The sequence below is a fragment of the Protomyctophum parallelum genome, assembly GCF_964188405.1.
Source record: "Protomyctophum parallelum genome assembly, chromosome: 11".
In the NCBI taxonomy this organism is placed as follows: domain Eukaryota; kingdom Metazoa; phylum Chordata; class Actinopteri; order Myctophiformes; family Myctophidae; genus Protomyctophum; species Protomyctophum parallelum.
The window spans coordinates 3,968,753-3,985,301 of record NC_139707.1 but is presented as its reverse complement, the minus strand read 5'-3'; the positions used below and the strand labels follow the sequence as shown (position 1 = coordinate 3,985,301).

General features: G+C 40.8%; 1 protein-coding gene across 1 annotated transcript in view; it reads left to right on the top strand.

The window, feature by feature from the left end:
• col5a2a (collagen, type V, alpha 2a) overlaps positions 1-16,549 on the top strand; it is a 93,352-nt gene that overhangs the window by 66,127 nt on the left and 10,676 nt on the right. The window contains exons 42-46 of the mRNA XM_083777186.1: positions 908-1,069; positions 1,512-1,619; positions 1,914-2,021; positions 2,146-2,199; positions 2,798-2,905. Of these exons, the coding sequence (XP_083633312.1) occupies positions 908-1,069; positions 1,512-1,619; positions 1,914-2,021; positions 2,146-2,199; positions 2,798-2,905 (540 nt within the window). The remainder of the gene's footprint in view (positions 1-907; positions 1,070-1,511; positions 1,620-1,913; positions 2,022-2,145; positions 2,200-2,797; positions 2,906-16,549) is intronic.

Genomic DNA, 16,549 nt, shown 5'->3' with positions numbered 1-16,549 from the left:
TGAGGCACATACGTTGAATGAAGGGTACCCGGGTGAGGCACATCAGTTGAGTGAAGGGTACCCGGGTGAGGCACATACATTGAATGAAGGGTACCCGGGTGAGGCACATACGTTGAATGAAGGGTACCCGGGTGAGGCACATACGTTGAGTGAAGGGTACCCGGGTGAGGCACATCAGTTGAATGAAGGGTACCCGGGTGAGGCACATCAGTTGAATGAAGGGTACCCGGGTGAGGCACATCAGTTGAGTGAAGGGTACCCGGGTGAGGCACATCAGTTGAGTGAAGGGTACCCGGGTGAGGCACATCAGTTGAATGAAGGGTACCCGGGTGAGGCACATCAGTTGAATGAAGGGTACCCGGGTGAGGCACATCAGTTGAATGAAGGGTACCCGGGTGAGGCACATCAGTTGAATGAAGGGTACCCGGGTGAGGCACATCAGTTGAGTGAAGGGTACCCGGGTGAGGCACATCAGTTGAATGAAGGGTACCCGGGTGAGGCACATCAGTTGAATGAAGGGTACCCGGGTGAGGCACATCAGTTGAATGAAGGGTACCCGGGTGTGAAGGGTAATGAAGGGTACCCGGGTGCGCTGTTGAATCTCGGCCAATGTGAATCATGGCCAGCGGGGACCAGGCAATCCTATTCGGAAACAGTTCGCATCAATCGGACTCAGTGTGAATCCGCCCTTAGTCTTAGTCTTTTGAACACACCATTTAGTTTTAGTCCTATTTAGTCATCTGAAATTGTTTAGTCTTTATAAAATAAAATATTTATACTAGGGATGTCCTGATCACGTTTTTATGCTCCCGGTCCGATTCCGATCATTTGAAAATGACGTGATCGGCCCCGATTTCCGATCACGTGATCGGATCTGGACAGCCCTAACACTAAGCGTTCCTTTCAGGGTCCCATCGGACAGCCTGGACCTCTGGGTCTACCTGGGAAAGAAGGGCCTCGTGGCCTCCGCGGAGACCACGGATCCCCCGGAAGATTCGGAGAAAGAGGCCCCGCGGGGCCCCCAGGGAGTCTAGGAGACAAGGGAGACTCCGGAGAGGACGGCCCTACGGTAAGCATCCTCCGCCTGGTGGGAAAAGTACTCACATGTTATACTTAAGTACTTTTCACATTGGCCTGTTATAGCCTGTTAGAGCCAGAGGTGGACATTTACTTAAGTACAAATGTTGTACTTAAGTACAGTACTTAAGTAGAAATGCTGTACTTAAGTGCAGTATTTAAGTACATTTACTTAAGTAAATTTACTTAAGTGTCCACCTCTGGTTATAGTACCACCAACAGGTGGATTTTTGCAAAACACATTTTTGGCCTATTATAGCACCACCAGGAGGCCACAACCTGACCTGGCCTGGTGGAGACCTGTGCCCCGAGGGGCACTTTATCGAGTTCTGTCTGTGTCTGTCTGTCTGTCTGTCTGTCTATCTATCTAATGTTCTCCCCATGAATAGTGTTCATGTGGTTAATGGTATTCTTCGTCTGTTTTTCCCTGCCAGGGACCAGATGGTCCCCCGGGTCCAGCAGGAACTACAGGACAGAGAGGCATTGTGGGTCTTCCTGGTGGGAGAGGCGAGCGAGGGATGCCAGGCCTGCCCGGCCCAGCGGTACGTCTCGCATTGTCTTCAATGGGCCATTCTGTTGGATGTGATTTTATTTCTTCATCGCTAGCTCTGCCCATTTTTATTGTGAAGCACGAACGTCAACACTCTTTTTTGGCTGTGGCTCGATCGGGCTGCTTTGTAGACAATGTGTGTGGCAATTAGTGAAACAGCAAAGAAAAACGTCAACTTCCGTTTTATTTGTTTAGTTGATTTTGTAGTTGCAGTCAACGCAGTGAATGTGTGAGTCTTTTGACAGGTAATGGGATCCGTTGTGAGATATCTGCATCTCGTTTTCAGGGAGCACCAGGAAAGCAGGGAAACGCGGGGCCATCTGGAGAGAAAGGCCCCCCTGGCCCACTCGGTATGGCTGGCGCCAACGGACCTCGTGGCGATCCTGGCCCTGATGTAGGTTTAGATTTTTGACCTTTATTTCAGTGATTTCTGTGGTTTCAGTTGTTTTTTGGTTATTTTGTTTATTGAGAGATCTCCATGTCTGCGTACAAATCACTGTTTTGCTTTTGCTCATCAGGGGCCATCTGGTTCTGACGGTCCCCCAGGAAAGGACGGTGTCTTCGGACAGAGGGTAAGGGTGCCATCATGTGATGCAGCACAGTGTCAGTTACATTTGGTTTCAAATCAAATCAAATCACGTTTTATTTATGTAGCACATTCTAAACTGGTGGCCTAAAGGACCAGCAGTGGTCCTTTAGCCCGGGGGTTCCAGCTGGTCCCCAGCCTAATGAAGGAGAATCAAATGGACCCTTATAGATCTATAACTTTTGCGAGCGTAAAATGAAACCAAATGGACCATTACGGGTCCATTTGGTTTCATTTTACACTCTCAAGTGTCACATTATTGTAATTTGTTTAACATATTTATCACTTAATTTACGTCTACAAAAAGTCTACACAATTAGAAAACGTTGAACAATTGTTATTTTGATCAACATTTGCCTGTTATCTCCCCTAATGGTACATCAATACAGCATGGAATTGTGGACATATTCTTTAGTTTTGGGTCTGGAGGCTAAATGTCATCAAATGGTGGTCCATGGCTCAAAATGCTGAATAAATAATGGACCTTGATATGAAAAGGTTTGAAAACAACTGGTTCGACTCATGTATTGCTAGTGTGCACATTGCCCAGTAACGCTCATGTGGCTCCCCCCCCCCCCTCACAGGGAGACCGTGGAGACTCCGGTCTAGAGGGGATGGCCGGTGCCTCTGGACTCCCCGGTTCTCCAGGACCGGTCGGTGCTCAAGGCGGTGCAGGAAGGAGAGGAGATGCTGTAGGTGAAATTATTCATTTTGCTGTGCCTTCTGATTGGTCCCTGACTGACTAACCAGCAGGCTCTTTCCGCCCTGGTTCCGCCCTGTTTTTGTTGAATTCGCTAAAACATAATGCATTATGCAAGCCACGTATGAAACAGGGCATGGCCATCTATCGCTTTCTCACATCACCCTGCAATTACGAGGACACGTTACATTTACTAACATCTCATATGTCCATCATACAGGGCTAGGATACGTTACATTTACTAACATCTCATCCCATCATACAGGGCTAGGATACGTTACATTTACTAACATCTCATCCCATCATACAGGGCTAGGATACGTTACATTTACTAACATCTCATCCCATCATACAGGGCTAGGATACGTTACATTTACTAACATCTCATATGTCCATCATACAGGGCTAGGACACGTTACATTTACTAACATCTCATAATGTCCATCATACAGGGCTAGGACACGTTACATTTACTAACATCTCATATGTCCATCATACAGGGCTAGGATACGTTACATTTACTAACATCTCATATGTCCATCATACAGGGCTAGGATACGTTACATTTACTAACATCTCATCCCATCATACAGGGCTAGGATACGTTACATTTACTAACATCTCATCCCATCATACAGGGCTAGGATACGTTACATTTACTAACATCTCATCCCATCATACAGGGCTAGGACACGTTACATTTACTAACATCTCATATGTCCATCATACAGGGCTAGGATACGTTACATTTACTAACATCTCATATGTCCATCATACAGGGCTAGGATACGTTACATTTACTAACATCTCATCCCATCATACAGGGCTAGGACACGTTACATTTACTAACATCTCATATGTCCATCATACAGGGCTAGGATACGTTACATTTACTAACATCTCATCCCATCATACAGGGCTAGGATACGTTACATTTACTAACATCTCATATGTCCATCATACAGGGCTAGGATACGTTACATTTACTAACATCTCATCCCATCATACAGGGCTAGGATACGTTACATTTACTAACATCTCATATGTCCATCATACAGGGCTAGGATACGTTACATTTACTAACATCTCATCCCATCATACAGGGCTAGGATACGTTACATTTACTAACATCTCATATGTCCATCATACAGGGCTAGGATACGTTACATTTACTAACATCTCATATGTCCATCATACAGGGCTAGGATACGTTACATTTACTAACATCTCATCCCATCATACAGGGCTAGGATACGTTACATTTACTAACATCTCATCCCATCATACAGGGCTAGGATACGTTACATTTACTAACATCTCATATGTCCATCATACAGGGCTAGGATACGTTACATTTACTAACATCTCATATGTCCATCATACAGGGCTAGGATACGTTACATTTACTAACATCTCATATGTCCATCATACAGGGCTAGGATACGTTACATTTACTAACATCTCATCCCATCATACAGGGCTAGGATACGTTACATTTACTAACATCTCATATGTCCATCATACAGGGCTAGGATACGTTACATTTACTAACATCTCATATGTCCATCATACAGGGCTAGGATACGTTACATTTACTAACATCTCATCCCACCATACAGGGCTAGGATACGTTACATTTACTAACATCTCATCCCATCATACAGGGCTAGGATACGTTACATTTACTAACATCTCATCCCATCATACAGGGCTAGGATACGTTACATTTACTAACATCTCATATGTCCATCATACAGGGCTAGGATACGTTACATTTACTAACATCTCATCCCATCATACAGGGCTAGGATACGTTACATTTACTAACATCTCATCCCATCATACAGGGCTAGGATACGTTACATTTACTAACATCTCATCCCATCATACAGGGCTAGGATACGTTACATTTACTAACATCTCATCCCATCATACAGGGCTAGGATACGTTACATTTACTAACATCTCATCCCATCATACAGGGCTAGGATACGTTACATTTACTAACATCTCATATGTCCATCATACAGGGCTAGGATACGTTACATTTACTAACATCTCATCCCATCATACAGGGCTAGGATACGTTACATTTACTAACATCTCATCCCATCATACAGGGCTAGGATACGTTACATTTACTAACATCTCATATGTCCATCATACAGGGCTAGGATACGTTACATTTACTAACATCTCATATGTCCATCATACAGGGCTAGGACACGTTACATTTACTAACATCTCATATGTCCATCATACAGGGCTAGGATACGTTACATTTACTAACATCTCATATGTCCATCATACAGGGCTAGGACACGTTACATTTACTAACATCTCATATGTCCATCATACAGGGCTAGGACACGTTACATTTACTAACATCTCATCCCATCATACAGGGCTAGGATACGTTACATTTACTAACATCTCATCCCATCATACAGGGCTAGGATATGTTACATTTACTAACATCTCATATGTCCATCATACAGGGCTAGGATACGTTACATTTACTAACATCTCATATGTCCATCATACAGGGCTAGGATACGTTACATTTACTAACATCTCATCCCATCATACAGGGCTAGGATACGTTACATTTACTAACATCTCATCCCATCATACAGGGCTAGGATACGTTACATTTACTAACATCTCATCCCATCATACAGGGCTAGGATACGTTACATTTACTAACATCTCATCCCATCATACAGGGCTAGGATACGTTACATTTACTAACATCTCATCCCATCATACAGGGCTAGGATACGTTACATTTACTAACATCTCATATGTCCATCATACAGGGCTAGGATAAGTTACATTTACTAACATCTCATCCCATCATACAGGGCTAGGATACGTTACATTTACTAACATCTCATCCCATCATACAGGGCTAGGATACGTTACATTTACTAACATCTCATATGTCCATCATACAGGGCTAGGATACATTACATTTACTAACATCTCATATGTCCATCATACAGGGCTAGGATACGTTACATTTACTAACATCTCATCCCATCATACAGGGCTAGGATACGTTACATTTACTAACATCTCATCCCATCATACAGGGCTAGGATACGTTACATTTACTAACATCTCATCCCATCATACAGGGCTAGGATACGTTACATTTACTAACATCTCATATGTCCATCATACAGGGCTAGGATACGTTACATTTACTAACATCTCATATGTCCATCATACAGGGCTAGGATACGTTACATTTACTAACATCTCATCCCATCATACAGGGCTAGGATACGTTACATTTACTAACATCTCATCCCATCATACAGGGCTAGGATACGTTACATTTACCAACATCTCATCCCATCATACAGGGCTAGGATACGTTACATTTACTAACATCTCATATGTCCATCATACAGGGCTAGGATACGTTACATTTACCAACATCTCATCCCATCATACAGGGCTAGGATACGTTACATTTACTAACATCTCATATGTCCATCATACAGGGCTAGGATACGTTACATTTACTAACATCTCATCCCATCATACAGGGCTAGGATACGTTACATTTACTAACATCTCATCCCATCATACAGGGCTAGGATACGTTACATTTACTAACATCTCATCCCATCATACAGGGCTAGGTTACGTTACATTTACTAACATCTCATCCCATCATACAGGGCTAGGATACGTTACATTTACTAACATCTCATCCCATCATACAGGGCTAGGATACGTTACATTTACTAACATCTCATATGTCCATCATACAGGGCTAGGATACGTTACATTTACTAACATCTCATCCCATCATACAGGGCTAGGATACGTTACATTTACTAACATCTCATCCCATCATACAGGGCTAGGATATGTTACATTTACTAACATCTCATCCCATCATACAGGGCTAGGATACGTTACATTTACTAACATCTCATCCCATCATACAGGGCTAGGATACGTTACATTTACTAACATCTCATCCCATCATACAGGGCTAGGATACGTTACATTTACTAACATCTCATCCCATCATACAGGGCTAGGATACGTTACATTTACTAACATCTCATCCCATCATACAGGGCTAGGATACGTTACATTTACTAACATCTCATCCCATCATACAGGGCTAGGATACGTTACATTTACTAACATCTCATATGTCCATCATACAGGGCTAGGATACGTTACATTTACTAACATCTCATCCCATCATACAGGGCTAGGATACGTTACATTTACTAACATCTCATCCCATCATACAGGGCTAGGATACGTTACATTTACTAACATCTCATATGTCCATCATACAGGGCTAGGATACGTTACATTTACTAACATCTAATCCCATCATACAGGGCTAGGATACGTTACATTTACTAACATCTCATCCCATCATACAGGGCTAGGACACGTTACATTTACTAACATCTAATCCCATCATACAGGGCTAGGATACGTTACATTTACTAACATCTCATATGTCCATCATACAGGGCTAGGATACGTTACATTTACTAACATCTCATATGTCCATCATACAGGGCTAGGATACGTTACATTTACTAACATCTCATATGTCCATCATACAGGGCTAGGATACGTTACATTTACTAACATCTCATCCCATCATACAGGGCTAGGATACGTTACATTTACTAACATCTCATCCCATCATACAGGGCTAGGATACGTTACGTTTACTAACATCTCATCCCATCATACAGGGCTAGGATACGTTACATTTACTAACATCTCATCCCATCATACAGGGCTAGGATACGTTACATTTACTAACATCTCATCCCATCATACAGGGCTAGGATATGTTACATTTACTAACATCTCATCCCATCATACAGGGCTAGGATACGTTACATTTACTAACATCTCATCCCATCATACAGGGCTAGGATACGTTACATTTACTAACATCTCATATGTCCACCATACAGGGCTAGGATACGTTACATTTACTAACATCTCATCCCATCATACAGGGCTAGGATACGTTACATTTACTAACATCTCATCCCATCATACAGGGCTAGGATACGTTACATTTACTAACATCTCATATGTCCATCATACAGGGCTAGGATACGTTACATTTACTAACATCTCATCCCATCATACAGGGCTAGGATACGTTACATTTACTAACATCTCATCCCATCATACAGGGCTAGGATACGTTACATTTACTAACATCTCATCCCATCATACAGGGCTAGGATACGTTACATTTACTAACATCTCATCCCATCATACAGGGCTAGGATACGTTACATTTACTAACATCTCATCCCATCATACAGGGCTAGGATACGTTACATTTACTAACATCTCATCCCATCATACAGGGCTAGGATACGTTACATTTACTAACATCTCATCCCATCATACAGGGCTAGGATACGTTACATTTACTAACATCTCATATGTCCATCATACAGGGCTAGGATACGTTACATTTACTAACATCTCATATGTCCATCATACAGGGCTAGGATACGTTACATTTACTAACATCTCATATGTCCATCATACAGGGCTAGGATACGTTACATTTACTAACATCTCATATGTCCATCATACAGGGCTAGGATACGTTACATTTACTAACATCTCATCCCATCATACAGGGCTAGGATACGTTACATTTACTAACATCTCATATGTCCATCATACAGGGCTAGGATACGTTACATTTACTAACATCTCATCCCATCATACAGGGCTAGGATACGTTACATTTACTAACATCTCATCCCATCATACAGGGCTAGGATACGTTACATTTACTAACATCTCATCCCATCATACAGGGCTAGGATACGTTACATTTACTAACATCTCATCTCATCATACAGGGCTAGGATACGTTACATTTACTAACATCTCATATGTCCATCATACAGGGCTAGGATACGTTACATTTACTAACATCTCATCCCATCATACAGGGCTAGGATACGTTACATTTACTAACATCTCATCCCATCATACAGGGCTAGGATACGTTACATTTACTAACATCTCATCTCATCATACAGGGCTAGGATACGTTACATTTACTAACATCTCATCCCATCATACAGGGCTAGGATACGTTACATTTACTAACATCTCATATGTCCATCATACAGGGCTAGGATACGTTACATTTACTAACATCTCATCCCATCATACAGGGCTAGGATACGTTACATTTACTAACATCTCATCCCATCATACAGGGCTAGGATACGTTACATTTACTAACATCTCATATGTCCATCATACAGGGCTAGGATACGTTACATTTACTAACATCTCATCCCATCATACAGGGCTAGGATACGTTACATTTACTAACATCTCATATGTCCATCATACAGGGCTAGGATACGTTACATTTACTAACATCTCATCCCATCATACAGGGCTAGGATACGTTACATTTACTAACATCTCATCCCATCATACAGGGCTAGGATACGTTACATTTACTAACATCTCATATGTCCATCATACAGGGCTAGGATACGTTACATTTACTAACATCTCATATGTCCATCATACAGGGCTAGGATACGTTACATTTACTAACATCTCATATGTCCATCATACAGGGCTAGGATACGTTACATTTACTAACATCTCATCCCATCATACAGGGCTAGGATACGTTACATTTACTAACATCTCATATGTCCATCATACAGGGCTAGGATACGTTACATTTACTAACATCTCATCCCATCATACAGGGCTAGGATACGTTACATTTACTAACATCTCATCCCATCATACAGGACTAGGATACGTTACATTTACTAACATCTCATATGTCCATCATACAGGGCTAGGATACGTTACATTTACTAACATCTCATATGTCCATCATACAGGGCTAGGATACGTTACATTTACTAACATCTCATATGTCCATCATACAGGGCTAGGATACGTTACATTTACTAACATCTCATATGTCCATCATACAGGGCTAGGATACGTTACATTTACTAACATCTCATATGTCCATCATACAGGGCTAGGATACGTTACATTTACTAACATCTCATCCCATCATACAGGGCTAGGATAGGTTACATTTACTAACATCTCATATGTCCATCATACAGGGCTAGGATACGTTACATTTACTAACATCTCATCCCATCATACAGGGCTAGGATACGTTACATTTACTAACATCTCATATGTCCATCATACAGGGCTAGGATAGGTTACATTTACTAACATCTCATATGTCCATCATACAGGGCTAGGATACGTTACATTTACTAACATCTCATCCCATCATACAGGGCTAGGATACGTTACATTTACTAACATCTCATCCCATCATACAGGGCTAGGATACGTTACATTTACTAACATCTCATCCCATCATACAGGGCTAGGATACGTTACATTTACTAACATCTCATCCCATCATACAGGGCTAGGATACGTTACATTTACTAACATCTCATCCCATCATACAGGGCTAGGATACGTTACATTTACTAACATCTCATCCCATCATACAGGGCTAGGATACGTTACATTTACTAACATCTCATATGTCCATCATACAGGGCTAGGATAAGTTACATTTACTAACATCTCATCCCATCATACAGGGCTAGGATACGTTACATTTACTAACATCTCATCCCATCATACAGGGCTAGGATACGTTACATTTACTAACATCTCATATGTCCATCATACAGGGCTAGGATACATTACATTTACTAACATCTCATATGTCCATCATACAGGGCTAGGACACGTTACATTTACTAACATCTCATCCCATCATACAGGGCTAGGATACGTTACATTTACTAACATCTCATCCCATCATACAGGGCTAGGATACGTTACATTTACTAACATCTCATATGTCCATCATACAGGGCTAGGATACGTTACATTTACTAACATCTCATATGTCCATCATACAGGGCTAGGATACGTTACATTTACTAACATCTCATATGTCCATCATACAGGGCTAGGATACGTTACATTTACTAACATCTCATATGTCCATCATACAGGGCTAGGATACGTTACATTTACTAACATCTCATCCCATCATACAGGGCTAGGATACGTTACATTTACTAACATCTCATCCCATCATACAGGGCTAGGATACGTTACATTTACCAACATCTCATCCCATCATACAGGGCTAGGATACGTTACATTTACTAACATCTCATATGTCCATCATACAGGGCTAGGATACGTTACATTTACCAACATCTCATCCCATCATACAGGGCTAGGATACGTTACATTTACTAACATCTCATATGTCCATCATACAGGGCTAGGATACGTTACATTTACTAACATCTCATCCATCATACAGGGCTAGGATACGTTACATTTACTAACATCTCATCCCATCATACAGGGCTAGGATACGTTACATTTACTAACATCTCATCCCATCATACAGGGCTAGGTTACGTTACATTTACTAACATCTCATCCCATCATACAGGGCTAGGTTACGTTACATTTACTAACATCTCATCCCATCATACAGGGCTAGGTTACGTTACATTTACTAACATCTCATCCCATCATACAGGGCTAGGATACGTTACATTTACTAACATCTCATCCCATCATACAGGGCTAGGATACGTTACATTTACTAACATCTCATCCCATCATACAGGGCTAGGATACGTTACATTTACTAACATCTCATCCCATCATACAGGGCTAGGATACGTTACATTTACTAACATCTCATCCCATCATACAGGGCTAGGATATGTTACATTTACTAACATCTCATCCCATCATACAGGGCTAGGATACGTTACATTTACTAACATCTCATCCCATCATACAGGGCTAGGATACGTTACATTTACTAACATCTCATCCCATCATACAGGGCTAGGATACGTTACATTTACTAACATCTCATCCCATCATACAGGGCTAGGATACGTTACATTTACTAACATCTCATCCCATCATACAGGGCTAGGATACGTTACATTTACTAACATCTCATCCCATCATACAGGGCTAGGATACGTTACATTTACTAACATCTCATATGTCCATCATACAGGGCTAGGATACGTTACATTTACTAACATCTCATCCCATCATACAGGGCTAGGATACGTTACATTTACTAACATCTAATCCCATCATACAGGGCTAGGATACGTTACATTTACTAACATCTCATCCCATCATACAGGGCTAGGACACGTTACATTTACTAACATCTAATCCCATCATACAGGGCTAGGATACGTTACATTTACTAACATCTCATATGTCCATCATACAGGGCTAGGATACGTTACATTTACTAACATCTCATATGTCCATCATACAGGGCTAGGATACGTTACATTTACTAACATCTAATCCCATCATACAGGGCTAGGATATGTTACATTTACTAACATCTCATCCCATCATACAGGGCTAGGTTACGTTACATTTACTAACATCTCATCCCATCATACAGGGCTAGGATACGTTACATTTACTAACATCTCATCCCATCATACAGGGCTAGGATACGTTACATTTACTAACATCTCATCCCATCATACAGGGCTAGGATACGTTACATTTACTAACATCTCATCCCATCATACAGGGCTAGGATACGTTACATTTACTAACATCTCATCCCATCATACAGGGCTAGGATACGTTACATTTACTAACATCTCATCCCATCATACAGGGCTAGGATACGTTACATTTACTAACATCTCATATGTCCACCATACAGGGCTAGGATACGTTACATTTACTAACATCTCATCCCATCATACAGGGCTAGGATACGTTACATTTACTAACATCTCATCCCATCATACAGGGCTAGGATACGTTACATTTACTAACATCTCATCCCATCATACAGGGCTAGGATACGTTACATTTACTAACATCTCATCCCATCATACAGGGCTAGGATACGTTACATTTACTAACATCTCATCCCATCATACAGGGCTAGGATACGTTACATTTACTAACATCTCATCCCATCATACAGGGCTAGGATACGTTACATTTACTAACATCTCATCCCATCATACAGGGCTAGGATACGTTACATTTACTAACATCTCATCCCATCATACAGGGCTAGGTTACGTTACATTTACTAACATCTCATCCCATCATACAGGGCTAGGATACGTTACATTTACTAACATCTCATATGTCCATCATACAGGGCTAGGATACGTTACATTTACTAACATCTCATATGTCCATCATACAGGGCTAGGACACGTTACATTTACTAACATCTCATCCCATCATACAGGGCTAGGATACGTTACATTTACTAACATCTCATATGTCCATCATACAGGGCTAGGATACGTTACATTTACTAACATCTCATATGTCCATCATACAGGGCTAGGATACGTTACATTTACTAACATCTCATCCCATCATACAGGGCTAGGATACGTTACATTTACTAACATCTCATCCCATCATACAGGGCTAGGATACGTTACATTTACTAACATCTCATCCCATCATACAGGGCTAGGATACGTTACATTTACTAACATCTCATCCCATCATACAGGGCTAGGATACGTTACATTTACTAACATCTCATCCCATCATACAGGGCTAGGATACGTTACATTTACTAACATCTCATCCCATCATACAGGGCTAGGATACGTTACATTTACTAACATCTCATATGTCCATCATACAGGGCTAGGATACGTTACATTTACTAACATCTCATATGTCCATCATACAGGGCTAGGATACGTTACATTTACTAACATCTCATATGTCCATCATACAGGGCTAGGATACGTTACATTTACTAACATCTCATATGTCCATCATACAGGGCTAGGATATGTTACATTTACTAACATCTCATATGTCCATCATACAGGGCTAGGATACGTTACATTTACTAACATCTCATATGTCCATCATACAGGGCTAGGATACGTTACATTTACTAACATCTCATCCCATCATACAGGGCTAGGATATGTTACATTTACTAACATCTCATCCCATCATACAGGGCTAGGATACGTTACATTTACTAACATCTCATCCCATCATACAGGGCTAGGACACGTTACATTTACTAACATCTCATATGTCCATCATACAGGGCTAGGATACGTTACATTTACTAACATCTCATCCCATCATACAGGGCTAGGATACGTTACATTTACTAACATCTCATCCCATCATACAGGGCTAGGATACGTTACATTTACTAACATCTCATCCCATCATACAGGGCTAGGATACGTTACATTTACTAACATCTCATATGTCCATCATACAGGGCTAGGATACGTTACATTTACTAACATCTCATATGTCCATCATACAGGGCTAGGATACGTTACATTTACTAACATCTCATCCCATCATACAGGGCTAGGATATGTTACATTTACTAACATCTCATCCCATCATACAGGGCTAGGATACGTTACATTTACTAACATCTCATCCCATCATACAGGGCTAGGATACGTTACATTTACTAACATCTCATCCCATCATACAGGGCTAGGATATGTTACATTTACTAACATCTCATATGTCCATCATACAGGGCTAGGATACGTTACATTTACTAACATCTCATCCCATCATACAGGGCTAGGATATGTTACATTTACTAACATCTCATATGTCCATCATACAGGGCTAGGATACGTTACATTTACTAACATCTCATATGTCCATCATACAGGGCTAGGATACGTTACATTTACTAACATCTCATATGTCCATCATACAGGGCTAGGATACGTTACATTTACTAACATCTCATCCCATCATACAGGGCTAGGATACGTTACATTTACTAACATCTCATCCCATCATACAGGGCTAGGATACGTTACATTTACTAACATCTCATATGTCCATCATACAGGGCTAGGATATGTTACATTTACTAACATCTCATCCCATCATACAGGGCTAGGATACGTTACATTTACTAACATCTCATCCCATCATACAGGGCTAGGATACGTTACATTTACTAACATCTCATCCCATCATACAGGGCTAGGATACGTTACATTTACTAACATCTCATATGTCCATCATACAGGGCTAGGATATGTTACATTTACTAACATCTCATATGTCCATCATACAGGGCTAGGATACGTTACATTTACTAACATCTCATATGTCCATCATACAGGGCTAGGATATGTTACATTTACTAACATCTCATATGTCCATCATACAGGGCTAGGATATGTTACATTTACTAACATCTCATATGTCCATCATACAGGGCTAGGATACGTTACATTTACTAACATCTCATCCCATCATACAGGGCTAGGATACGTTACATTTACTAACATCTCATCCCATCATACAGGGCTAGGATACGTTACATTTACTAACATCTCATATGTCCATCATACAGGGCTAGGATACGTTACATTTACTAACATCTCATATGTCCATCATACAGGGCTAGGATACGTTACATTTACTAACATCTCATCCCATCATACAGGGCTAGGATATGTTACATTTACTAACATCTCATATGTCCATCATACAGGGCTAGGATACGTTACATTTACTAACATCTCATATGTCCATCATACAGGGCTAGGATACGTTACATTTACTAACATCTCATCCCATCATACAGGGCTAGGATACGTTACATTTACTAACATCTCATCCCATCATACAGGGCTAGGATACGTTACATTTACTAACATCTCATCCCATCATACAGGGCTAGGATACGTTACATTTACTAACATCTCATCCCATCATACAGGGCTAGGATACGTTACATTTACTAACATCTCATATGTCCATCATACAGGGCTAGGATACGTTACATTTACTAACATCTCATATGTCCATCATACAGGGCTAGGATACGTTACATTTACTAACATCTCATCCCATCATACAGGGCTAGGATACGTTACATTTACTAACATCTCATATGTCCATCATACAGGGCTAGGATACGTTACATTTACTAACATCTCATCCCATCATACAGGGCTAGGATACGTTACATTTACTAACATCTCATCCCATCATACAGGGCTAGGATACGTTACATTTACTAACATCTCATCCCATCATACAGGGCTAGGATATGTTACATTTACTAACATCTCATCCCATCATACAGGGCTAGGATACGTTACATTTACTAACATCTCATCCCATCATACAGGGCTAGGATACGTTACATTTACTAACATCTCATCCCATCATACAGGGCTAGGATACGTTACATTTACTAACATCTCATCCCATCATACAGGGCTAGGATACGTTACATTTACTAACATCTCATCCCATCATACAGGGCTAGGATACGTTACATTTACTAACATCTCATATGTCCATCATACAGGGCTAGGATATGTTACATTTACTAACATCTCATATGTCCATCATACAGGGCTAGGATACGTTACATTTACTAACATCTCATATGTCCATCATACAGGGCTAGGATACGTTACATTTACTAACATCTCATCCCATCATACAGGGCTAGGATACGTTACATTTACTAACATCTCATCCCATCATACAG